At 45.7% G+C, this 26842-nt stretch overlaps 1 protein-coding gene across 1 annotated transcript in view; it reads left to right on the top strand.

Annotated features, from left to right (window-relative positions):
• LOC142774297 (protein O-mannosyl-transferase TMTC1-like) overlaps window positions 1–25644 on the top strand; it is a 75070-nt gene extending 49426 nt beyond the window's left edge. The window contains exons 6-9 of the mRNA XM_075874696.1: window positions 13881–13984; window positions 22978–23179; window positions 24915–25090; window positions 25641–25644. Of these exons, the coding sequence (XP_075730811.1) occupies window positions 13881–13984; window positions 22978–23179; window positions 24915–25090; window positions 25641–25644 (486 nt within the window). The remainder of the gene's footprint in view (window positions 1–13880; window positions 13985–22977; window positions 23180–24914; window positions 25091–25640) is intronic.
• The last annotated feature ends 1198 nt before the right edge of the window (window positions 25645–26842 follow it).

The raw sequence follows: 26842 nt of genomic DNA, 5'->3' as shown, positions 1-26842 counted from the left end.
AGCCACGACTTACGCATCGTCCCAGAGCTAGCAACCCGGTCATTCAATAAATCCCCCAGTACTTCTGACTCATCGTGACAAACTGGTGGAAGTGCTGGGTATTGGGCGTGCGTCCTCGTACGTGATGATCCTGTGTTGAGTGATGGACGTCTGGCGAATCTTTGAGCAACTTGCGAAGCAAGACCTGGTTTCGAACAAGAGCGCTCGCAGCGCAGTTTGGTTATCGGTGGTCAGATCAGGATTGATGTCAATGTTGCTCATTGATGCGTCTGCGTTATCCACTATGTCTGACGTGAGACAGTTGGTTACGTTTGCTACTTCGTGGGCAGACGCTATCGAAGTGCCACGGAAAAGGTGTCGATGCTCATTTCTAAAGTTGGTAACGAGCAATTCAGATCGGCCGTCACGAACGTGTATTACACTTCTCGCTACTTATATGCCTTGCTGCAGGAGGTGTTCTAAATTTGTCTCGGCCACCACATCGCCTTCGCTCAAACCGCAGCATGTTACGTCGACTAGAACACTGGCTCGGGCAGGAAGCGTCACGCTCTGTTCAGAAATACGGAGTACGTCGACACGCATTCCGTCATCCTGCACGTTGATTGCTCGCTGGGCTGAGAACGTGACGCGGCGCTCTTGCAGATCAATGATAGCTCCATTTTCCTGTAGAAAATCAACTCCCAAAATGACGTCACGGGAGCATTCACGTAGAACAAGGCAGCTTGCTACGAATGTGTACCCTTGAATCTGTACTCTAGTTGTGCAGGCGCCCAGTGGAGTAACGACATGGCCACCAGCTGTCCGAATCTGCGAGTTATGCCACGGCGTGATTACTTTCTTCAGCTGCGTTGTCAGTTTCCCGCTCAGTATGGAATAGTCTGCGCCGGTGTCCACTAACGCATTAACTACACAACCATCCATTGTTACTGCTATGTAGAGTGAAAGCCGGCTATCCTTTGCAGCAGCAGGTGATGTCGGACCAGTTTCTGTACGGTTATGCGTCAATAGGAGCTCTTCAACGCTTCGACGTTCAGCGACCCCGCCCCCAGAGGTCGCTTCGGCTAGTTTTCCCGGCGGGGGCTGGGAGATCATGCGGTAGAATACCGCTGGGGCGTTGATGAAAATCGCCTCGGTGATGGCGAGCGCGACTGGCGCCCAGCAGACGGTGGTGCATGCTGCTGGGAGAGGTAGGTTTGGATGACGCGTGGTCTCTGACCGTAACGGGGAGGCGGCGAGTACGCAGAGAAGCCACGAAGCCCAAGACGGCGATAAGGGCACTGGCGGTACAAGTGATCAGCTTCTCCGCAGTGAAAGCATAGAGGCCGATGATTGGGTGTGCGCCAGACATCAGACTTCCGAGGAGACGAGTGGCGATCTTCGATATACTGGACCGGTTGCACCGAACGATGGGCGACAGAAGCACCACGGACAAATGGCAGGGGCGGTGGCGTGTACGTGCGTTCGTAGTGTGGTATGTGCTGCGCTGACTCGAGTGAAACTGCAGGGACAGGATAAACAAAAAATGGCGGCGATGCAGCAGGGCGTTTCAAGGCTTCCGCGTAGGTTGTCCCACGGTGGTATTCAGCAGGAGCTGACGCAGCTGTATCAGGAGGCAAGGTGTCCCGGAGGGCCTGGTGCAGCTCATCCTTGATCACAGTTGCAATAGAGCTAACCGTAGGATGAGGTGTTACACCAGCCTTTTGCAACTCTTCACGTACGATATTACGGATGAGTTCACGTAAGGAGTCATTGCTGGTCCCAGCGGCGGCGAAAATGTCAGCAGTGGACATGCCACTGACTTGCCTGTCGTATAGGTTTGATCGCTGCTGCAGCATTTTTTCCATTGTCACGGCTTCAGACAAGAACTCCGCGACCGTCTTCGGAGGGCTGCGCACGAGGCCGGCGAAAAGCTGGTCCTTGACACCGCGCATCAAGTGACGCAACTTCTTGTCCTCCGTCATTCTTCAATTTGCCCGTCGGGAGAGACGCGTCATGTCTTCGACGTACGTGGTCACAGTTTCGTTTGGCGACTGGACGCGGGCAAGAATAACTCGTTCAGCTCTTTCTTGGCGGTCAGCGCTGGTATATGTCTGCAGAAGTCTACGAGAGAATTCGGGCCACGTCGTCAGCTGCTCCTCTCGATTTTGATACCACGTGCGAGCCCCGTCTTCGAGATAGAAGTAGACACGACCCAGTTTCGCCGCGTCGTCCCACTGATTCGAGTTGGCTACGCGCTCGAAGTCCGCCAACCAGTCCTCAACGTCTTCGCGCTCCGTACCATGGAACGTCGTCGGGGCCCGTGGGCTTTCCAACGTATAGCGCTTCGACGACGTGCTTCCCGTGCCGGTTGGCAAGGTTTGTACCGTAGTGCTGGTCATGTTTGTTGACGTGGTGGGAGCAGTATCGTTGACTTCCGGAGGCGATCCCCTGATTCGGTGGCTGATCCGATGCACGGGAGTATTGACTGGCACTGGACTCGTATTACGGCTTCCTGGGGGGGGGGGGGGGTCTGCAGCATCCGTGAGACTACCCAGCACCTTACACCAGTTTGTGACGCTCTTCCGCTGAAACTCGATATGGTCGTTGGCGTAAGGGAGCATGGGTACCTGTGTCAATGTGGTGCGTGATGTTCGCTGTGCGACCTAAAGACGGTTGAGCGCAATCGAAGGCAGAACGAAACTCTCGAAGAAGGGACAAGAGTTCCCTTCTTTGTGTCGGCGATAGCTCAGCGGCAACAGAGGGCTGAAAGGAGTCTGGCGCGGGCAGTGTGGCCACAGGTGGCGTCATAGCATTGCGCTGGAGGTGAAGTGGGTGTTCGGCGAACTCCAGAGGGCGCAAGAGGTCAACGCCTCGTATGTTACCCGAACATTCTCCGCGAAGTAAGGCAACTGGCGACGATAGCGAGTTCGGGACGAGCATGGCGGTAGCACCGGATTCCATGGCGAGTACGGCAAATGGCAGGTGTAGGCTACGGTGGCGGGTAAATATGTCAGACGGAGTGAACAAAACAGTTCTGGCAGGAGCGGCCGTACAGGTCAGGGCTACAAGGGTGGATGTTCTCGGTGCTATTTCCGCGTCTGCAACAATCACAAGTTTGTAAGCTTCAGAAAGAGAATCAACCAAACAAGAGGTTGGCAGCGGTGTAAGGGCAACTTCTGCACGTTAGCAATCTATGATGGCCCGATGACGCGAAAGAAAGTCCCATTCAAGAATGACTTCATGGAAGCATGATGCCAGCACAAAAAAATTCAATGGCATAAAGTTCACCTTGGATAATGACACGTGCAGTGCACAGAGCTGTAGGCTGTATGCACTGCGAGTTGGCCGTGCGGAGCACCAGGCCCGAAAGAGGCGTCGTCACCTTTTTCAACATGCGGCATAAGGTCTCACAGAATATGGAAACGGCGGCCCCTGTGTCGATAAGCGCTTGTGCGCCGGTCCCCTCAACATTGACGTCAATAATGTTTTGCGGCGAGAAAGAAGGAGGCCTTAAGCAGTTCGAAATTTATGCAGCTGTTGCCTCCGGAGCTGCAGCGATCGATTTCCCTCTTCCGTAGCAGGTCGGCGACGCATAGGTGACAGGGAGTGTCGTCGGGGCGATGGTGACCGATGGTTGGCGTAGGGTCGAGGGCCATCAGTGGTGTACCTTGATGGCGTCCTAGACGACGACGCCATTGGCTTGCCCACGGTGTCGACTGGAGGGGAATCTCGGCGACAGTGGCGGGCGACGTGTCCAGCGATACCACAGGCGAAACAGACGGTTCTATTATCTGGCGTCCTCCAAGCGTCTGAGCGACGGTAAAATAGAGCTCAAGATCTCGCGTAGGGATACGGCGCAGCAACTGGGGTTGTATGCACGACATAGGGTGGCGTGGCAGGTTGAGCATATGGCATACGCTGTTGCGTAGGCCGAGCAGCGACGGCGGCGTACGTGAGAGGCGTAGTGACTGGTGGTTGGTGATGCATTGGCGGAAGGGCCTCAGCGACTTGGGTCCGAATGACGTGTTGGAGGTCTGGTACCAAAGCTTGCGCGGGCTCTTGTGTCAGTGGCAGCAGTGACAGCTGGCGCGCTACCTTTTCGCGGACGAAGTCCTTGATTGTCGAAAGCAGTGGCTTCTAATCGGTAGGATGGGCAGCTAGGTGCAAGCATGCGAGCGTGTCCGGAGTCGTGAGGGCTTGACGAGCAATTGCGCACTGCCTACGCAATTCATCGAAGCATTGACAGAGGAAAATGAGGACAGCAATTGTGAGGGAATTTCTCGCGAGCAACATCTGAAAGGCGCCGTAGTCAATGCCTTTCAAAATGTGCCTGATTTTTTATTCCTCAGGCATGGTAGAGTTGATGCGGTTGCATAGATGCAACACATCTTCAATGTAGCCCGTGTAGGTCTCGCTTGGTTGCTGCGCACGGTGACGTAAACGGTGCTCGGCTTGAAGCTTGCGTGCCGCAGGTCATCCAAAGACGTCCGTAATAAGTCTTGAATGCAGACCACGTAGTAATGTCAGCTGCGTGGTTATTAAACCACAGTTGCACGCTGTCTGCAAGGTAGAACGTGACGTAACCCAGCTTACTTGGGTCGTCCCATTTGTTACTTGCGCCAACTTTGTCGTACCTCGCCAACCAATCTTCGAAGTCCGACTCAGTGAAGCCCGTGAAGATAGGAGGGTCTCGTTGAGGATACATGGCGCCACAAGTGACATGAACGGTCGAAGGTCCCACCTGGAGAGGCGTCTCGGTGTCCATGTTCGTGTCACGTAGAGGGGGAAGCTTAGGGGAGCGAAGTTCCAGGTTTGTACGGAAGTCCACACACCTCCACCAGATGTCACGCAGTTTATTTAGGTACAGACCTACTGGAAGGCCGAGGAACGCCAGAAGAGCGACGGACGCCAACAGGCCGAAAATACAAAACAAACGCAAGCTCGGGTCGCGCATGTGCACCAACGCTATGGCTTGCCGTTTCTTGCTGCTTCGTCGTCGTTCGCATAAATCCCTACAATATATATATATATGCAAACCGCGTCATATTTTTATTGTGCTATAACGCTTTGTAACGCGTGAATTAAATTTGTGTGATCTGTAAAACTTCACCAATTACCCCCCCTTACTCAATGCCCTGTAAAGGGCCTGTAAGGAATTTTAAATAAATAAATAAATATATATATATAATGAGATCGAACAGACAGTAGTGCCAAGGAATGTACAGGAGAAGTTATTACAACCAATGGAATTTAAGTAAGGAAGAAAAGTGGATGGAAAAAAAACCAGCCGTGAGCAGGAATCAAACCTACGACCTTCGAATAAGGCGTTCGATGCTCTAACTACTGAGCTAGCACAGCGGCCTTTCCTCCATCCACATTTTTGGGTTTATATGTGAATTTAGAAGTAGGAGTGACAGTCAGCGCCATCTATAAGCCAAGCGACACGTGTGAAAACACTCTTTTACGCACACGTTTGGCGTCACGTAGCACGTGAACTTATTATGAGCGGGCAGCTGATTAATAGTCCCTCGTATACACCTAATGACACCAAGTCTGCCAGTACGAGACCCTCGTTTAATGAGATAAGGGAAAGAAATGTATACCTAAGGGCTCGTTTTCTCGTGTTTTAACACAATAATAATGAGATCTAACAGACAGTAATCCCAAGGAATGTACAGGGGAAGTTATTAGAACCAATGGAATGTAAGTAAGAAGAAAGAAAAGTGGATGAAAAAATAACCAGCCGTGAGCAGGAATCGAACCTACGATCTTCGAATAACGCGTTCGATGCTCTAACCACTGAGCTACCACAGCGGCTTTCCCTCCATCCACTTTTTTGGGTTTATATGTGAATTTAGACGTAGGAGTGACAGTCAGCGCCATCTATAAGCCAAGCGACGAGTGTGAAAACACTCTTTTATGGGCATGTTTGGCGTCACGTAGCGCGTGAACCTATTATGAGCGGGCAGCTGATTAATAGTCCCTCGTGTACAGCCTCGTATATATATATATATATATATATATATATATATATATATATATATATATATATATATATATATATATATATATATATATATATATATATATATATATATATATATATATACGTGGATGATGGTGGTGGCAACGACGGAAAAATCCAGTCGAGACTGTCCATTTAATTGCTATCGCAATAAAATGGGTGTACTGTGGAACTACCTCGAATAGACAGCTCGGAACAGCCACTTGAAACAAATTAAGTTGGCATGCTCAGACGTCCCCAAAAACTGGCAGATCAAGCGCTTATTCATGGAAGGATTATTGGTGCAACACGACACAGCTCCTCAGCAATGTTTCAAGTTAAGACATGCTGAAGTGGTACCTTTAATTGATCACGCTATATTTTATATGCTACATCGCAGAGTTATAGGAGAACAATCTCTGACTGCGAAGTTCAACTTATGGTCGACACATCGTCACAAGTTCAAGGCATCCCATTCATCAACGACTACCTTGATGAAAGGCTGATTCTTAATCCAAAGTTGGACGTTTCCGTCCGTGTGAACCTGAAAGCTCACGGAACATTTGAACCTACCGAAGCAGTGTACTATGAATTATCAAGTGGGATTTCTGCCAACACCTTCTGGTTGCAATTGCGCAGTAGAAATACACCCGCTACATTGTGCTTTAATAAAGCACTCCTACCTGAAGCAGGAACAATATATTTCCAAGACATTCTGAATTGCCAACAAACTCTCCAATTGCATATTTTACTGCTCGTGACGCATCGTAAATATTTGAAGACTACTTGATACACCTTGCTAACATTGTTGGTCGAACATACTCTTCCAATCCAACTCATTCTTAAGCAAGGGGCTGGGAAAATTAAAGTTCAAAAGTAATACAACTAGGACTGTACAACTTGCGGGCAACTTCGGAGCTCCAAGTGCGCAGACTGCTTGACGTGACAGGAAGAAGCTGAGTTACCGTCAAAAGTAGCTAGATCACCGATGTATGGTGGAAAAAAAACAATGCCTACTGGTGTTCATCTTTGCTCAGCATATCCTAAAGCGGCCTTCAAGCGTATCGTGTGGTGATAATCGAGGAGTCTGGCAGCTGTACAAGTTTATGTTCTCTAGTCTAGTCTCTCTGGATTTCGGTTGAGGTGGAATTATCCAAGCTTGACGATGACAACTCGAGCACGAATGTTTTTTTAGAAGACCTATACATTTTACAAGCTCTAGTTGTGACTGGGAGGTGGGAGTATTTTTAAAAAGATGTAGCAGTATAAACGTGTGCAGACGTGCACTAGCTGCTAGTGAAGAAATTGAAACCGTGAACGTCGTTTGGTGTAATTTCGTCGCAAATCGATAGCTTTCGTTACACGTGGTATGGGCGATACGCAAATTACCATCGCTGTACCACTATACAGATTATATTTGAAGATGAAATATATATATATATATATATATATATATATATTATATATATATATATATATATATATATATATATATGTATATATGTATATATATTGTATGAAATCTTGGTAGTCTTGCTAGCGACAGCGTTTAATTGAAGAAAGACCTCGCAAAACGAACGGGCAGAGCCAGTACACAGACGATGACGATGACGATGACCCAAAGTGGCAATGAGGCCAAAAAGACAAGTGGATGATGGTGATCATGCAGGGATGAGGACGATGTAAGTAACAAATGCCCACACTAATTCCCCCCACTTGGAAGCGGACACCTTGGCGATCGATAAACGGCGCAGTTTGGAACCATCCGCGAATACGTCTGCCTCGCATCAGAACAATAGCGTTGCCACGCTGTGCAGGAGTGATAGAACAAAGCGAACCAGTCGCTATTGTTTTCGTCAAGCTTCCCTCGATGAGTACGCGTCTACGCGCACTTATATGCTCTGGATCTTGCTTTCTTGTATGACCAGTATGCGCTAGTTATGCGCAGTCACTTCCTGAAATTTGTAAGGATAGCATGGCGATATCACAATTTTCGATCCTGTCTAGCTCGCCATATTTTCCCGTGTTTGCTCGCTTTCCACTAACTCTACAGCGGGAACAAGATTGTTTCGCATTAAATCCCGTGTGTTGCCGGCGTCATTAGTTATAAAAAAACCGTGTCTTAGGTAATGAAAACTTCAGAAAGATGCAGGTGAACGAAACAATGAAAATAATGATGGGAAGGAGGAAGCAACAAAAAGGAAGAAGGCGGGGAGGTTAACCAGAAAGACATCCGGTTGGCTACCCTACACTGGGGGATTAAGGAAGGGGACAAGAAAGACGAGAAAGAGGGAAAAGAGGAAAAAATTGGGGTGGGGGAGAGACTGACAGTTTTAACTGCAGCGCGTAGAACTCTACCGCATGTCAGAGGCGTTCACACAAGCCTTTCTCAGGAAACACAGCAGGGCTTTCACTGCCTTGTGGGCTGTCGAGGCATGTGTACGTTGCTGTAATAGCACCTGCACAGAAAGAGGCCGAGCATCCAGTTGCCGCATAGCGTTGGCAAGTACTTGTCTATCTGAGGCAAATCGAGGACAATGACACAGCACGTGTTCGATATTTTTGTCGGTGCCGCAAACATCGCACGCCGCACTGTCAGTAATTCCGATTAACGTGGTATAAGCTTTCGTAAGGCGATAGAGAAGCGAAGCTGCACGTCGATGTAGGCCGGGTGGAGGCCGGAGTTGTAGTGAAGGGTCGAGCTCGTGCAGTCGTGTACGTCGTATGCTTGGTTTGTTCCACTCAGTCAGTGTGAGACTGCGGGCCAGTTGACGAATGTGTCTCACCGCATCCGCTCCTGAAAGCGGTATCGGAACGCTGTTCGCTCCTTTATGTGACGTTCGAGCAGCATGATCTGCAGAATCATTGCCGCCTATACCACTATGCCCAGGTAACCACTGAAAGACGATGTCATGGCCTTTTTGTATGGTAGGTCAATTGGTCGTGGCATCCGCATCGGAGAACTGATATCAGGCACTGTAACGCTAGTTTTGAGTCAGAAAACACAGCCCATTTACCTCGTCTTTCTTCTGAATTGATGTGTTGCAGTGCATTACACCGAGCCTCGAGTTCTGCCGTCGTTAAAGTTGTCACATGTGAAGTCTTAAAACGCCGAGTTACCCCTTGTAATGGCATAACAACTGCTCCACCTGAATTAGACAGCGTAGTAGAGCCATCCGTGTAAATGTGCACGTGGTTACTGTAGTTTTCTTCCAGTAGGAATAGACTCAGTTGTTTCAAGGCATGTGTCGGTAAGTCCGATTTTCTCGTCATTCCTGGAATCAATAAGTGAACTCGCGGCCGGCTCAAGCTTCAAGGAGGAAGCAGTGGCTTTGATGCCGGTGCGTATGTCTCAGCAAACGATGAACGATGCTTGTAGACAATAGTGCCGTATGTCGTGCGGGGCCTTTCAGCAGCTAGGCTCGCCAGGTGGTGAGAAAGGTCCTGGCATAATGTCTGAGGTGCATGCGCATTGTCTCGGTAATAATATGCGTATTTATTGAGTGATCTTGAGCGATGGCAATGGTTTCAGCCGTTGAAGCAATGCGGGGTACTCCGATGCATATCTTACGTGCTTGGGCTTGAATGCTCTGAATTGCGCGCAGGTTGGTCTTGCCGGTGTTAGATATTGCAGGTAAGCTGTACCGTAAGAATCCGATAAACAGCACTCTGTACAGTTGTAGCGCGGATGGTATGGGCACTCCCCAATTCTTTCCTGCATAGAATTTGAACATGTGGCATGTTGCGATCAGCCGCTTCTTCGCATAGTTCACGTGTGGAGTCCACGACAGGTTTCTATCTATTATGACTCCCAAGAACCTGTGGCTTCTGCTGAACGATATGTATTCTTCATTAATCGATATACTGTAAGCAGACATTGGTTTCCTCGTGAACGCTACCACTGCACATTTTCCGCAGGACACCTCGAGGCCTTGTTTACGAAGATAGCATGACGTCGTTGTAGCAGCCTTCTGAAGACGGGCGCGAAGCTGAGGCCTTGTCACACCTGATGTCCAAATGCAGATGTCATCAGCATATACAGAAAATTCTACAGTGCTAGGTAGCTGCTCGACTAGACCAATGAGAGTTAGGTTGAAAAGGGTAGGGCTTAGCACTCCTCCCTCGGCTGCTGTAATAATCAGGTGTTGGGCCATTCGCTGTCATCACGTAAAATGATCTCAGCTGTGTGTAGCTGTACACCCACATATATATCTTGCCACCAAGACCTACTGTTTCCAAAGCACTAAGGATGGCTTCATGGATGACATTGTCCTAAGCCCCCTTAACGTCTAGAAACAGGGTGGCGCACAGTCTCTTACAGGCTTTCTGGTGTTGAACATATGTCACTAGATCAACAACGTTGTCGATTGACGAATGGCCGCGACTGAATCCGGTCATGGATACTGGATAGATTTCGTAGTGCTCTAAATACCACTGCATTCGTGTTAGAATCATTCAATTCATCGTTTTTCCTACACAACTGGCAAGTGCGATGGGACGGTATGAGGCAATATCCAAAGGAGTTTTACCAGCCTTTAGAAGTGGAATGAGGCGACTTGACTTCCATGCCTGGGGAACCGTACCAGTCTGCCAGAAGTCGTTGTATAGGCGTAAGAGTGCCTTCCGAGCTTCGTCTCCAAAATTACAAAATGCACGATAGGTAATGCCATCAGGACCGGGTGCTGAAGAACGTCTGCACAGAGCCAGTGCCGCCTCTAGCTCATCCATAGAAAACTGGAATTCAATACGGGGATCACGTGAGGGCGGTGGGTTGTCAAATGTTCCCGTTCTTGATACTGTGAAATTGGAATCACCGGCAATTGTTCTACAGAAAGATTCTGCGACGTCAATCTCTCTGCATCGAAAGTGAAGTGCCAGAAATGTAAACGGGTGTCGCTGACCCAAGGTTGTGCTAAGACCCCGGACAGTTCGCCATATCAGTGATAGGGGCTTTCGTGGATCCAACGACTCGCAAAAGGATGTCGAACGTCGCCTTGCCAGTTTATTCATGTGCCGCTGCATTTTCTTTTGAATGCGTCTAGCCAGCCTAAAATCATCCATGCACTTTGTCCGTCGGTACCTTCGTTCTGCACGACGGCGTATTGCGCGAAGTTTCTCAAGCTCGATGTCGAAATCGGTGCGCTTGTGACTAGTCAAGTGTGTATGCGTGGTATTCTGCAGGACATCTATTATCGAGTACTTTAAGTTATATGATGAGCCGTCGGTACAGCAGTCTTGCATTAACATTTTGAATTTCGGCCAATCGGTGTACTTGAGGCCTCTTGAGGACTTAGAGCTGGTGAAACCTTCTATACACAGGTAAGTTGGTATATGGTCGCTGCCCCGCGTTTCCAGATCTTAAAACCAGTGCACTTTCCTGGTAAGTGAGCGATAAACCAATATAAGGTACAGGCAGCTGCTATAGGCTGATCCGCGTAATTATGTAGGGCTTCCATCGTTACAAACGCAGAGTCCGTACTCCGAGGCTAAGGACACCAATTTTCTTCCTCTAGAGTTGTCCCTGGAGCTTCCCCATAGGATATGGTGGGTATTGAAGTCGCCAGTGATCACCCATGACCTTGGAGTCGATGTCAGAATACCGCGTGAGCACTCGCAGTCAAGGCGGCTTGATGGAGATAAGTAAGTTTCGATAATCGTGAATGCAACCTTATCCTTCTTCACAGTAAGGCACACATACTGATTCCCTTCATCAGGCGAGACTCTGTGGTGAACGTAAGTGAGGTCATGGCGCATGAATACAATAACTTTGCTGCAGTCTCTGTGAGTACGTAAAGCACTCTTGTCCTGACAGCTTGATTGAAGCACACAGGTTGGGTTCACAAATCACGATATTGGGGAAGTGGTTCACAAATACAAACTGTCTAAAATCAGACATGCGCGACTTCTGTCCTCTGGCGCTCCACTGAAAGACAGATGCATTCTTGACTTCCGCTCGAAACGACGGTGCCTCACTGGCCATGGTTTTACCTTAGAGCTCCAAGCACCGGACTCAGGGTGTCCAGCACATGCAGTGTGGTCTGCGCAGCTGAAGTCTTCATATTACTCAGTAGGACACGCATGGTACTCATCAGCGATTGCAGCAAGCTTATCACTTGATCTTCATTCATCGCATCACTGGTTTGAGGGGTCGTCGAGGGCGGCGGGATTTGATGCAGCTCCGAAGTAGGTTGACGTCGTGGAAGAGAGGGCCACTGTTCGGAAGGTGCGACTGCTGTCCCTTTCTTCTGTTTGGTAGTATCCGTCTTCAGTGAGCTCGGTGTTTGTGGGTCAGCCTCTTTGATAGAGAATGACATCTCTCTATCGGTAAAGCAGTTTTTCCGTGATGGTCATCGCCCACGACGCCGTCGTCGGCGTAGTGTAGCGGCAGCTTCCCTCTGCGTTGAATTGTCCCGCACCATGCGCCTGAGTACCGCGTGCTCGTTTCGCACCCGCGAGCAATCTTTGGATGAGGCCTCTTGAGCGCCGTGGCAGTTTGGACATCGTAGCATGGTGGAACTGCAGGCGCCTTTTGAGTGAGACTCAGCGCACCGCGGACACACAACTTTGTTCTCACAGACACCTTTTACGTGTCCCATCTTGAAGCACTTGTAGCATTGCAGTGGCTTCGGTATGTAAGGACGCACTGAGTGGCGAACATGGCCAACTTTGACATACGAGGGAAGGCTGTCTCCCTCGAACACAAGCCTCAAGCAGCGTGAGTTGCCGAGTCTGGTGATGTGCGTGATGCGGGTGCCTTCAGTCGCTGGCTTTATTAGTATTGGCAGGTCATTAGCTGAGATGGAAAGATCCACATCATAAATGACGCCTACAGTGCCATTACAACCTGCAGCGACCATTGGCCGAACTTTCACGTTGCCGATTTCTGTTGTGTGCCGAAGGCTTTGCAGTGCGCTATGGTGCATAACGTCTACAGCAAGGACATTCTTTGGTGCATTGATCCTCACGTATTTGATCTCATTTGGTGCGGCTTCCTCGAGAAGCACAGAAAGAACTTGCTTGTTGAGGAGTCGCAAGTTAGATGCAGGGTCTTCGGGCATAAACAGCATGGTGTGCGGCCACCGCTGTGGTGCAGTCTTAACGGTGGAAACACTTGCCGACGATGCCGTCCGCAGCAGTCTTCGTTTTGTAGATCGATTCATGACGACTGTGAAGTCATCATCCGATGACTCAAAGCCGTCCGAGTACAAATCGGTTGCTTCACTGTCGGTGTCGCTCGACGCGTTGCTACGCTTCCTGGACGACGAAGTCCGGCGCGACGGTTGCACGCCTGGAACATTCTCAGGTGTATCCTGAAGCATCACCGCAAAGGAGGGAGCGCCAGCTCCCAGGATTTCCAGGAAAACAAATTGAAAATACTGAGACACGGGCACAAGCGTTCTGTGATAATCACAGAAAATAATGATAATCACAGTGATTCCTATACACGTGCTGCCCCATAAAGTGCAATGTTGTCAGAACCAAAATGTGACTGAAGTGTCGGCGAATAGACGTAGAAGGTTTACTGTTTTTTTGTTCTTTAAAAGACATCATTAGGTTCTCTCAAAAAGAAATTAAGTATACCAGCAAGCAAAAAATTTCTGCCGTATAACTCATGGCTTCCGACCGAATAGCGTCCAACAAACCGAGGCTCTGTACCTTTTTTAATTCCTTCACATGACATATATTTATCAACTGCCTCCCTTTGCAATGTGAGAAATGTCTACTAGTTTAGTCCATAGACTGGCGCAACTACCCGGTGGATGGAAATTGTTGTCTTGAATGAACCCAGAAAATTTATGACGTTTTCGGAGAAATTACTGGCAGAAACTGAAGCAAGGAAAGCACTAGGCAATAACATCTATTGCGCTAACATGTTGTTTTTTATTTCTATGTGCAGACGATATTGCTCCTATGCTTCAGGATATGCATTCTGCAAGGAAGCTTTCCTGAGTTTTCTGAGATGGACAACCCTGCAGCCTTCTCCTCGAAGCGTACAACCAGGTGAACGTACCTTTCAAATATGGCTAGTGACAGTAAGAAAGTATCCTAAATCATTAGGTTTCATTACAAATGCAATACCGGCTTATAACTATTATTTTACCGTTTTATTATCAGCAAGTGCACTTTTCCGCACTGTACACAGTAAAAATTTTTACACCCAGAAGGGTGTAAATGAGCTTGTTCCGTGGACGACACCCTAAGGGTGTTAATTCAGCACCTTCCAAAAAGGGTGCTTTTTCATGCACCCTTAGAATAGGGTGTACATGTAAAAAAACTTTAGGGTGTTACAAAAACACCCTTATGGAAGGGTGCCTTTGATGTCCATCACTTTTTTAGCAACCTCTGAGGAGGGTGCGAGAAGGGTGCACAAGGGTGTTCAGTGCCCATGGCAGGGGTGCCAGTATTCTTTTAAAGTGCACTAATAGATATCGGAATGCACTGATTACACACTACTTGAAGAAAGTGGTCCTGATATTAATGGTGCGCCACCTGTCGAGCTCCATTCATTGCGTCTGGGCAAAAATATAAACGCGTAGTATCGTATATGAAATTGTGCTGGATCTATATATACTTCACAGTATATGCAGAATGCGCGTTACAGAAAATGAAGCCTTGCTGGCCTTGCATATTGCATTTATTTAATAGGCAAATAAAACAAACTTATCTTCTGCCACACAACTTTTTCACCAGATATACGTTCACGTATACGTACACTACACATGCAACACCTCAAACGTTTATTATATTTATTCAGTTTCACTTCATTGACAATTCTTTGCAACATACAATTACACTGGTTTCAGTTTAGTATACTGCTTCAAGTACATAGAGACTACAAATAAAATATACGCTAATATATTCCTATAATTCTTTCAAGTATCTACAATCCCAGTGGTTTCCAGTTTAATACTCCTTCATGTACACAATCGGTTAATAGGAATGAAATACTGGCAAATATATACTTACGATTCTTTCAAATATATACAATCACCATGATTTCACTATATACGCCTTCATGTACACAATCGTTCCCAAGAAGTGATGCACACAAAAATATATATGGATAGTGTTTTCAAATGCATACAATCACAGTGCATTAAGCTTTGTATTCCTGGATGTATAACAATTGGTTATGAGAAATGATGTACATGCAAACATACGGGTTTTCGCACATATAACTTTAGCAAATACTTAAGAAACCAATACATTAATCAGAAATACAATGAGCTAAAGACGAACACAAAACTGTGTCAAAACACACAAAAAACAAAAGAGGTAATGCATAATTATGCCTAATGACACAGCTGGGTCAATTTATGCCAAATGTCCCAGCCATTTTGGCAACCATCTCAAATGTATTCGAAAAACTCGTGCTGCATTGAAAATAGAGAACTTCTGGAATATTTAGGAGAGGAAAAATATTTGGTCACGTGGCTGCCCTCTGAACTTCCTGGAATGCCGTCTAGGTGTTGTATGTGAAAAATTTTATTTTAAAAGCACCGCTACTTCTTTTCATACGAAACTCGGTCTACATGTTACATAACAAGAGCTTAATTTGGGAGAGTTGGTTCATCGTGGTTGTGTGCTAGTCACAGCGCGACAACTTTAGAAAGAGACAGAAAGGACAGGAAAGAGCACAGACTGTCAACTGAATTTAATGAATGTGCTACGAGCGCTTTTATACGGAGTACAAGAACCGTGTTCATGCGCGACGACACGTGTGAGCACTACAAAATAATCTTAACTGTGAAAAGAATACTCCCTCTCAGAAAGGATAAGTGAACGTGTAGTGATGCACTGATCATTGGTTTACCTGATAAAAAATACTTCTAGAAACGTTAAATTGGCATTAAGTAAACCTATTCTCGTGACGAATGGGGCAAGGTTGACTATTCCTGTTGCTGTTTAGTACACACGCATTTGAAAGCTTGCAAGGGGTGGAAAACAACACGCTAATATCATATCTGCTGGCTATTTTTTTAATTGTGAGACACATGATGTGGTATAACATGCAAAGGTTTTGGTCATTGTTTTTTCTTGGTCCTGTCTTCTTTAACTTTACTTTCTGCAGGAGGGTTTTGCAAACGGGTGTGATGATTCTGTTGGGATACCCAGCATCTTTTAGTCTTTTAATCTGGTTTTTAAACCTGACCTCACCCTTGTGCTAACATGACTTCTGAAGGGTGGCCTGAGTACATGTGGTATCAATTCCTCTTTCTACTAATTTTGAATGCCCGCTATGAAAAGGCAGGACATTCTTAGCACTCCTGGGCTGATAGCACCAGCCAATACCCCAACAGCATCATCACACTTGTTTGCGAAACCCTCCTGCAGAAAGTAAAGTTAAAGGAAACAGGACCAAAAGAAAAAGAGAATGACCAATCACCTTTGCATGTCACACGGTACTAAGTACATAAGGTGTCTCACAATTTTAGGAAAAGAGCCAGCAGATATGACATTGTTGTTTTCCACCCCTTGCAAGCTTTCAAAAGTGCATGTACTTACAGCAACAGGAATAGTCAATCTTGCACCATTCGTCACTAGAATAGGTTTACTGAATGCCAATCTAATGTGTATAAGATTCCGCTAACATGTGGAAAAGTAAACATAGGACAAACTGGGCAATGCTTCAATGATCAAGCAAGACAGTATGCTTTAAATGTTAAGAAAGGCTATAGTAGTCTCATGGCCAGGCACCGTAAAGAATGTAAGTGTAGTCCTAGGTTTCATAAAACACGGTTTTTGAAAAAAAAGCAAGCAGAAAAATGAGAGATTTTAGAACTCTTTATCAGGAAGGCCAAGGATCCATGCATCAGTACACCTTCACTTATCTTTCCGAAAAAGAGTATTCTTTTCTCGGTTAAAATTATTTTGTCATGGTCACACATGTGTTGTTGCAGATGAGCCCTGGTCTTGTGCTCAGTATAAAAACGCTCGTAGCACCTTCAATAAAATTCAGTTGACAGTGCTCTTTACTGTCCTTTTTTCGATAAGATTTTTATTACAGAGAAAATTTCATTTTCTTACAATTTAGGTATAATGATGAGTTTTCATTGTATCGCAACATGGAGCAAATTGCATCTCAATACGGACAAAAATCACAATTTTGTGAAATTCGTGATATTTTCTCGTACATTTCAGCAGCTTGAGAGGTCTAAAGATATTTTTTCCTCATAATATACCTTCTGTGGAGTAAGTATTCACTGCTCAGATATTCATACAAAGTGCATTATTGCAATAAAAATGCAAACATAACACATTTTGGCTTTATTCTTGGAAGCGAATGTGGCAAAAAAATTGCACTATTATTATTGAGCTTCAAATACCTTACAGAAGCACATTTACTTAACAGGTAGACCGAATTTGCTTTAGAAAAAATAAGCGGTAGTTTTAAAACGAAATTTTCCACAAACAGCACACAGACGGCATTATGCCAGGAAGTTATAAGCCAGCCACATGAACAAAACTTTTTTTCTCACTGAAATATTCTAGCAGTTCACTGTTTTCAACGCAGTAAGTCAGCACTTTTTTTTTCAAATATAATTCAGATGGTCGCCAAAGTGGCTGGGACGTTTGGCATGGAATGGTCCAGCTATATTTAAGCAAAATAACTTACACAAATAACAATGTTCATCTACCATGACCACACTAGAAAAAGTTGTTCAGGCATTGTGACACTAAAATTTTCAGCGTCGTACTGCCTGAACAACTTCTTTGATAAACTCCAAACTCACGCCGAGAAAAAGCCGCTCAATCACGGTGGATGTTAAAGGCCTTGCGGCCGTAGACAATGTTGAAAATAAAAAAAATCAACTCATCAGTGCTGTCACTCCTTCTTCGTCATTACTGACACGGAAGATTTTTTGGTTATCCATGTGGAGGTTCAGGAAGTAGGCTTGCTCTAGGCTGGGGCCGGGTGGTAGACTACGCAGGACGTCAGTGGCACCCTCTAATCCTGTAATAAGAGCAAATATGACTTCTCATAAAAGGATGTTCGTGCTGTTCTGGCAGCACCATACATAAAGAATGTGTAGTGTGTATCCTTCGAAATGGCGTGTAATTGACATTACACTGAACTTGAAGCATACAACCCATACATTCCAATAATTTCGTATGATAAAGATAAGAGTTTTCCAGCATACAGCAAATTCCCGAAATGAGGTGAAGTGTAAGACTACAGCTCAAAAATGGCACTTACGAAAGCCTGAGCTCACCTAAGAATCAAATTCCTTCTAGGGTAGTGAGCCAGTGTGAAAAACAATTCCTAAAGTACAACGTTCAGAACATGTAACATTAATCAAAATGCACAAGAAACTTACCTCTTCATGTACAAACAGTGAACACATCTCTGCTTTCTCTTTTACATGAGAACAAATGATCTTGGGCGTGGCACTAGCGAAGAGGTCTGCAAAAAAAAGTAAAAGATTTACTGACACTAATCACGCCTCTAACAATCTGAGGAATTGTTACAAGTCACCAATCAGTGCAATTCTGACAGCCTCTATAAGGGCATCAAAAATGAACAATTTTCTCGTTCTTTCTACTCTCACAAGACGTTCCGTCAATGGAATCTAATCCACATTTGACGCTGTGCTTCCTATTTGCCTGCTTTCTAGACGTAGGGCTGCGAACATGTGTTTTGTGCACCTAATCTAGCACAGAAATTCGTCATCTATAATTCAATCATCTTAATTCATTGTAATTTGATAAAAGATGTGATAGCTCATCCAGTTTTTAAAGAGTTGCGGGCCTGCAATAGGCACTACCTTGCACGTATGAAAATACATCTTTTTAAAAAAAAATTCAAAGCTTGCTTTCAGAAAAAGCGTCTGGCATACTTCGACAACCAAGCCCATCCTCTGATGGCAATCAGGGGCACGCTATTAGCGAATATTGACTACGGTATTTACAAACGTAACCCGTGCCTAAATACTCAGTTAAACACAATCACGCAAGTAAGAGCGCTCGAACGACACCAACGCGCGCGGACGCCGACTACGTTGCAGCAGCCATGGCTTATGTTAGAGCTACCGCACATAGCTCCCACAGTCACGTATACTCTCTCGATTCTGTTATAACACCGAACATTATCGCAGATGAAAGCGAAGCACGAAAACAGCAAACAGAAACGAGGGAAAACAACGCACGGCGATGGCCACAACAACGCGCCTTTGGAAGTCTGCTAGATCTTTCCCTGTTGTTGGTGGCACTTGTCCTAAATAGCTTAAAAGACCGAGGCGCACGTGCTGGGAGCGTCGCGGCATATCAGCACCTCCAACTATACTGTCTTTAAAGCAAAAAAAAAAAAGCCATTCCGTACAGTGCGCCTCTGTACATAATTTTTGCTTTTTCTTTTTTTGCGCTTACACCCACAGAAGCACGTTGCACATTTGAGTATTATTTGAAATGTTATTACGATGTAGCCCAAAGCACATCTTAAAACAATATCAATCACTTTGTGCACTGTAGAGACAATGTGCGATCAGCAACTAATCCCGCCCTTGTTAAGTGATCACATCACTTACTGTATGAGTGATGCAGGTACTTACACAACATCGCGCATAGCAGTGTGCACTCGTTAAGTCACACGTTTAATCGGGCATCTGCAACAGGCCCGCGAACGCATGCTGTTGTAAATGGCTGGCAGCCTACTTCGGCAGAGCTGCTGCAGGCGCCCAGCTAGTGCTGTATGATTACGTTTTACGAAAACAGTACACTCACCGTTAGCAGGCCCACGTTGTCCGTGTCCGCCACTCCATGAATATTCCTTAATCCGAGCGTCACTTCGAACACGGTGTCATGCGTGACCACCATTGAATATGCGCCTGTTCGCTAGAACACACACAGCGACCAAGACCCCAGACCAACGCAACGCATTTGAAAGACAATGAGACAGAGAGAGCGACGTTGAGGGAGAGAAGGAATAGGCACTGGCGACGGCTAAAGCCCCGCGGCGGCGCCGCAGCTGTCGACGCAGGTGTTCGGTGACGCAACTATTCGCTTATCTACGCCGCCGATGTGGGAGCAACGCTGGCCGGTGTGAACGGAGGGGGGGAGGAGTGGAAAACCCGCCAGGACGGCGCCGAAGAGCAAACGCTATGGCGCATACGGTGGACGGCCGTTCCTCGCGCAATGACTCCTTGTAAATGGCAACTCTCCTTACAGCCAGTCGCACAGCGACGCAGGGGTTTTACCAGCCTCGGGTTCTTGGAGTATTTTGACGGAATGCGATTGCAGTGGGCGAAAAATAGTGAAGCAAAACTTGCGGAAAACAAAATGCACCATGGAATGGCCAGAAACAATAATTATTTTGTCCTCGGTGGCATTAGCGGGAGAGCATCGCTACACCTTTTTCCAAAGAAATTTCTTTTTGCATTGTCTGTGTCTGGCACTTCCGCGTATGGTGCCGCAAACACTGAATGCGTAGTCGAAGCTGGAACAAAATAATCCACAGTCGCGGATGTTTAGAAGGCTTGTCACGCACCACGAAACGTGCCGAGGTTGTTATAATAAACTTTTTGCTGACCACATGATCAGCACATACTTCCATATGGTTACCCATTGAGCTAGCTAAGCACCTGTAACAAAGGCAGGGCACGTTCTTGTTAAACGTTGTTAATATAAACGATGGTTGTGCATAAGTGCAGTGACAGCTTTCCGTGTGAATTGGTCATAACCCACGTTTTCGAGCGTAGAAGCGCCTCAGCGGACCTAATCAGCTACCACAGCAAGTTCGTAAGCAACGATCAGGTACGAAAATGTGCAGCTGTTTTCCATGTACTGAATAGTCCATGTACAGTGCGTTGACAACCGCCATTCCTTAAGCCACCTCCCATATAGACTCCCAGTCTGAACAGGTGTGGGACCTTAAACAATAAGAAGCAGTGCCTCCCCCCCCCGCACACACACACACACGCAATTCGAGGGCGCACGGGCTGATACACACGCATACTTATTCACAGGCGCACACACATACACGTATACACACATACGGCCAAACACACACGTTACCGTAAACGCACGCATGCATGGGCGTACACATGTGCACAGGCACGCTTAACACAAGCACGGACTCGCACATACACGCGCACGCACACATGCACGGGTGTACACACAATCGCGCTTACACGCACACACACCCATACTCGGGCGAACCTTATTTGTGTGTATATAATCTATAGCAAACATGCAGCTTATAACCAACGCTAAGGAAAGCTTTCGTAACATGGATTGCAGTTATTTGCCATTATAGATGAAACGCGATTTGCTTCTGCTGACATTCTGCTGTATTCGGAGAGCACCTTCACACATTCTAAGTCAATTAGGCCGTCATTTAACGCAAGGTACTCATATTCGTGCAGTAGCTGCGCTGCTCGGCCGCCAATCCGAAGGTCGCGGGTTCGATGCCGGCCGTGGCAGTCGAATTAAGGCGGAGGCGAAAAGGTAGAAGCCTTTGCACTGTGCGATATGAGCGCTCAATAAAGAACACCAAATGGTGAAAATCTCTGCAGCTTTCCACTACGACGACCCTCATAATCATATCGAGGTTTTTGAAACGTAAAATCCCAAATATTATAACTATGTGTTCTTATTATGCTGCATATTCCATCTGATGAATCGGCACCTACACCCTTCTCAGGCACAGAAGCACCCTTAGAGCCTATTTTAGGGTGCTATTGAGGCAAGCACCCAAACAAAGGGGTGCTTTTATTTATTTATTTATTTATTTATTTATCACATACTGCGGACCAAGTATGGTCCATGCAGGACCATACTTGGTCCTGCATGGTTTTTTTTTCTTGCAGGTTTTTTTTCAATCGACCATTTATGGGTGTTAAAGGGTGTTGCAAAGGGTGCTTTCTCGTAAAAGCACTCTTTTTACACCCTTTTGGCTGCAAAAATTTTTACTGTGTACATACCCTCAACTAGTGCCGGCATCTTTCAGGTCAAGACTAACTCCTAGTTGCACGCGCCGGAGCTTGTCGGTAACGCCTGTATACGTCAAGAGAGGAAAGTCAATATTTTTGATGTCTTAGCGCAATTATACTTTACACAAAGAACCTTTTTGCAGTAACTGCCTATCCACCATTAGTTTTGATAGCTTGCTTTACAGTTATGAAAAGTGTCTATTGTATCACCATATCGCAGACCCCCTCACTTATTAAAATATTTGAGATCGGCGATCTTTATTTGGGGGCAAGCGGTTCCTTGTATAAAAAAGAACAAGATTGCATTAGTGTCAATAGTCGAAAACTGAATTCTCACAATGTTTTCTCTCTTAGTCATTATGAAGTCTCGTATCCTGTGTCTCTAACTTGCAGAACATACATAAAAACTCGCGAAACGTCACAGAGATAAAGTTAAGATTTTCAAACGCAAGTCTTGCTTTACTTGGTATAAGACGTCACTTTCAAATGATAAAGAGAAACAGCATTATAAAAAGACAGGCATTTTAAAATGCTCATCTTGAAAAATGTTTTATTAGTCCACTGTTGATTCCACGATGGCGTACATGATGTTTCAAAATAAAAGAATCAGTGAGAAAATGTCACGCAAAAAAAACCAAACAAACGAAGTCGGGTATGGAGAAACGCGATAAAATGTAGTGCAGAACATTTAAGCACGCTTAAATATTAAATACACAGTTCCGAGTAAAATTTCATTCCTCAGTAAACAATTTTATATATGCCGCAGCTTTTATTACTTCTCTATTGTATATGTCTAGTGTATAAAGTTTTGAGTAGTAAAATTACTATAGAGTAATTTCATTTCTAACAACTCCAAAAAACAATACTCCAGGAAAACGGTATACTCAATTACTGGCACCTACATAAAAGAATCGAGCACCTGCTAACATCCTACTTTCACTTCACAAAAAGTACAGAGCGTGTTGGCAGCACTGAACAAACAATATTAGGTGAATATGCTTATTTTATGATAAGCCTTGCGAAATCACGTCGCCCATCCTGACTCCTTCTTTTTCTTTACGACAGGCTACTGACTTACAGCTACTTGTGTGCCTTCAATGCCTGGCTCTTGCTGTGTCCACGCACCCTGTCATACGATTGGCAGATGGGCAGTATATCTCTCGTGACATCACCGTGCGACTGCAGAAATCTGGCTACACTGGCGTTACTCACTTCGCTATTGGCTCTTGGCTGGCGGATTTTGAGGAGATTGAAAAGAAAAAGCAGCGTGAGTTGCCCTTACGTTTTATGATTCTCATTCTGCGGCCCTTGCCTAGAAACGGAGTAGCAATGAGTCAACTTCAATTTCATGTATGTTTTTTTGGAGGGGGGGGGGCATTGGAATGGCAAATTTTGTGATGATCATGGTGCTACTAAGATCATGCCTTCACGTAACTGTTGTTTTATATTTCCTTCATGAAAACGTTTAATTATTATGTTTGTTTCGCTAGGTCGAACAAACCCAAATTTCAAATACGTAAAGCACTATATGGCGTCGCGTCGGTTTACGAGAAACCTTCACGAGATCAACCACCATTACCATCACGAGGTCAACGTGTATTCGGTCTTGTAGCGAGCGTGTAGCCAACATGCATTCAGTCCAGCTGGCCAGTTTGCTTATTCTGCTCACAACTGAGGGCAATGGCGTTTAAGCCTGCTTGCGCGAATTTTCTGTATGGTATGTTCCAGGGAAACTCGACAATGCTATATTTATTCGCAGATGGTTCTTTGAAACTTGTCCTTCTAGAGGGTCACGAGATAAATCGTCTATCAGGTGAGTTTTTTTGTAAAACCAGAGAACAGGCTTCCCTATAACGGGACTAGTAGTCTCAAGAGTACACTTATACACTGGTTCACTCTTCTGGCTTGAAGAAAATAAATCAATGAAGGCGAATGGCCATGCACATACATTTGTAATGGGGGAACTTTTGTGTCCTTGTTTTTTTCACTATTTCATGCCTCTACTCTGAAAAAATCGAAGTAGCAGAATTTTCTCAAAAAGGATACATTGGCCATTCTGGCAGTAACACAGTCAGTGTTTTCAACAAGACCGAATAAACTTTCACAATCATAAACTTATAGCGGGCTTGCTCATTATAAAAGCAAGAACGACACTTTTACTAGTTGACACGAAAGCAAGGTTCACAGGCCAAAGTAATCATGAAGGTAGAGTGTGCAAACAAAAACGCAAATAATGGGAACAAGACAACACAAACGCCATTTGGTCCCTTTTGTTGCGTCGCAGTCTACACGCGTTACCTTCTTTTATGATGAGTCTTTACTGATTAGTTTGAGTTTCTGCCACTTTAAGCGTTACCTTTACCATTTGTACACATGTGCGTAAGTGTATTTGTGTTCTTGCATGTGTGTGTCTTCAGGCGAAACATTTAAGGGGCGAAGATCCTTAAGGCGTGTTTAGGTCGTCACCCGTATGTATGCATGTATGTAGTAACCACCGCACAGCATATCCACGAAGTGAATGATGATGAGTGGGGTGAAGCTTCGAAGGGTTTTATCGGCAAATAGTGAATTATCCGCCGCCAGCGTATGTCGTCTGTTTGTCTGTTTGACACATGGACGGACGTATGGATGGACGCATGGCCGGACGCACAGACTGGCACATGGAGGAAGGAGCACACGCACGGATGAATGCATGGACGGAGGGATAGACAGACGTAAAGAAGAACACACGGAAAGACGTACCAATGTACACGCGGACAGGCGGACGCATGGACAGACGAATGGATGCACGAATGGACACACGGACGGACGGAAGCAAGAACGAACGGATGAACGAAAGCGCGGACAGACTGATGGACGCTTCGCCCCACTAATCACCATTCACTCCGTGAATATGCTGTGACTTTTCGAATCATACACTGCGCAAAATTGTCACCAATATCTGTTGATAGGATTGTTTGAGGACTTTAAGCGATTTATATCATTTTATGTGACGCATGAAGCCTGCCAGTGGATCAAGAGAACAACTATATTACTACAACAACACTGAGCAACTGCATGACCCTTCCGTAAGACTACTGGTGCCCCTGCTCCTGACTGTGCTGCCATTCCTTCCGGCGTCCAACCTGTTCGTGACCGTCGGCTTCGTCGTAGCTGAGAGAGTCCTCTATATTCCCAGGTACGCAATACTTTTTAACAGCGCACATGATAGTAATTGTATGTGTACCTATGATAGCGGATAACGAATGATGTTCAAAAGGCGCAATGATTTGATTGATTCCGATATGTGAAAAATAACTATTATATATGAATTGAACCGCGCAAACACATCTTTCAAGAAGACGTTGCAGCCTTTACCTAGTGGCGAAAGGCTGCAACTATCAGTGGAGCTACTTTTTTACCTAGCTTATGCTAGTAATGCCAAATATTTGCCAGATATCCTATGTTTTCGCTAGTAGTACTAAGTATGCCCAGGCATGCCTAGACATGTCCCATTTCTATCTGATGTCGATTTTAGTCAGGTCACTCTACTATTACGTGGTTTATGAAGGTAACATGCAACGTGACCAGCGATTACGAGGTTTATTTATGACGGCAACATGTGACATAACTGGCTGTGATGCGATGCAGCCTGATATCAGCCACCCGACTAATTGATACGTCTTTTTAGTCATGCGACTAGGTGTAGCATGATTTAGGGTGACGCGAGTGTTTTTCATTAAATGCAGATAAAGAGAGGTGACGTGAGCGTTTTGTGATGTTCAGTCATGTGACTTTGCTACGTGGTTATAGTTAGGTGAGCAACGTTTCGTGATCTTACGTAATTTTAGTCACATGGGAGAATAATTGTGACGGTATATATTATTCTGTCACCTAAGAGACTCACCCGTCCTAGATTTTGCATTCCACGCCAGAAAAGAAATCAGCGATCGTGTTATGGGAGCGAAGCGAACGGTATAGGAGATTATGCAAGCTTGTACCTGTTCAGTGTGATCATTCCTGTTCGCACTATCTGGACAAGGAAAATCTAAAAAGCTCCACGCTGGAAAATAGAAAGTATCTTGCCGTATAGTTCACTTTCATTTTCGGCGTAGTCATCTCACTCTGTGAACAATTTGACACCGCATTCACTAAGAAGCGCGTGGATAATAGCAAAGCATAAAAAACAATAATTAAAATAAATAGCGGAATTGAAAACTTTTAACTCTGGCAAATGAGTTCATTTCATGTGGTGTGTGTACACCATCGCCGGTGGGCACTTTATTTAATCCCTATATACCTTCAAAAGGTTTTTTTCGGGCAGTGAGTACCTTTGCCACAATAACACTAAAAAGACAACAAAGCATCCTTTACAGGCAACTCCACAACGATCACAATTATAGAGAAAACTCCCAAGCATTTTCCCGAGGGTGATCATGGTTAAGTGCGAATACACGGGGTGATGCTATGAGGGGTATTTATTAATTCGCACTATTATATTTATTAATCTCACTATAAAGCCTTTATGGTGTAATGGTTCCTGAGAATTGCAATTTGATCACACGGGGGAGTTTACGTTAACTCACTGGCGAATGCCAACGGATTTTAACTTTCCTCCCCCTCACGACACGCTCTCGACAGCAGACTGAGAGAGAAGGTGGGCGCGAGAGAGAGAGGGGTGCGCGCGCAGCTGCAGCGAGCGAGGAGAGCGGAGGAACGAGCGAAGGGGGAGGGGGTATAAGGCGTGTTACTGACACCGATATCAGCGTCGCGTTCGTGGCTTATTCGGTAGAGCGTCGCGCTGCGGCCCGCCAAGTCCTCTTTCTTTTAAAAATAAAGAGAAGACTGCGGACGCCGCCGACGGCGGTGAATGGTTTGGGGTCGCTTTTAAAGTGTATTTACACTTAAAAGCTTGTGAAGAAGGGGCAACACTAAACTGTTGTCATATTAC

Source organism: Rhipicephalus microplus, chromosome 10 (genome assembly GCF_043290135.1).
Source record: "Rhipicephalus microplus isolate Deutch F79 chromosome 10, USDA_Rmic, whole genome shotgun sequence".
Taxonomy (NCBI): domain Eukaryota; kingdom Metazoa; phylum Arthropoda; class Arachnida; order Ixodida; family Ixodidae; genus Rhipicephalus; species Rhipicephalus microplus.
Note: the sequence above shows the minus strand (reverse complement) of the source record. Positions and strands in the feature narration are given on the sequence as shown.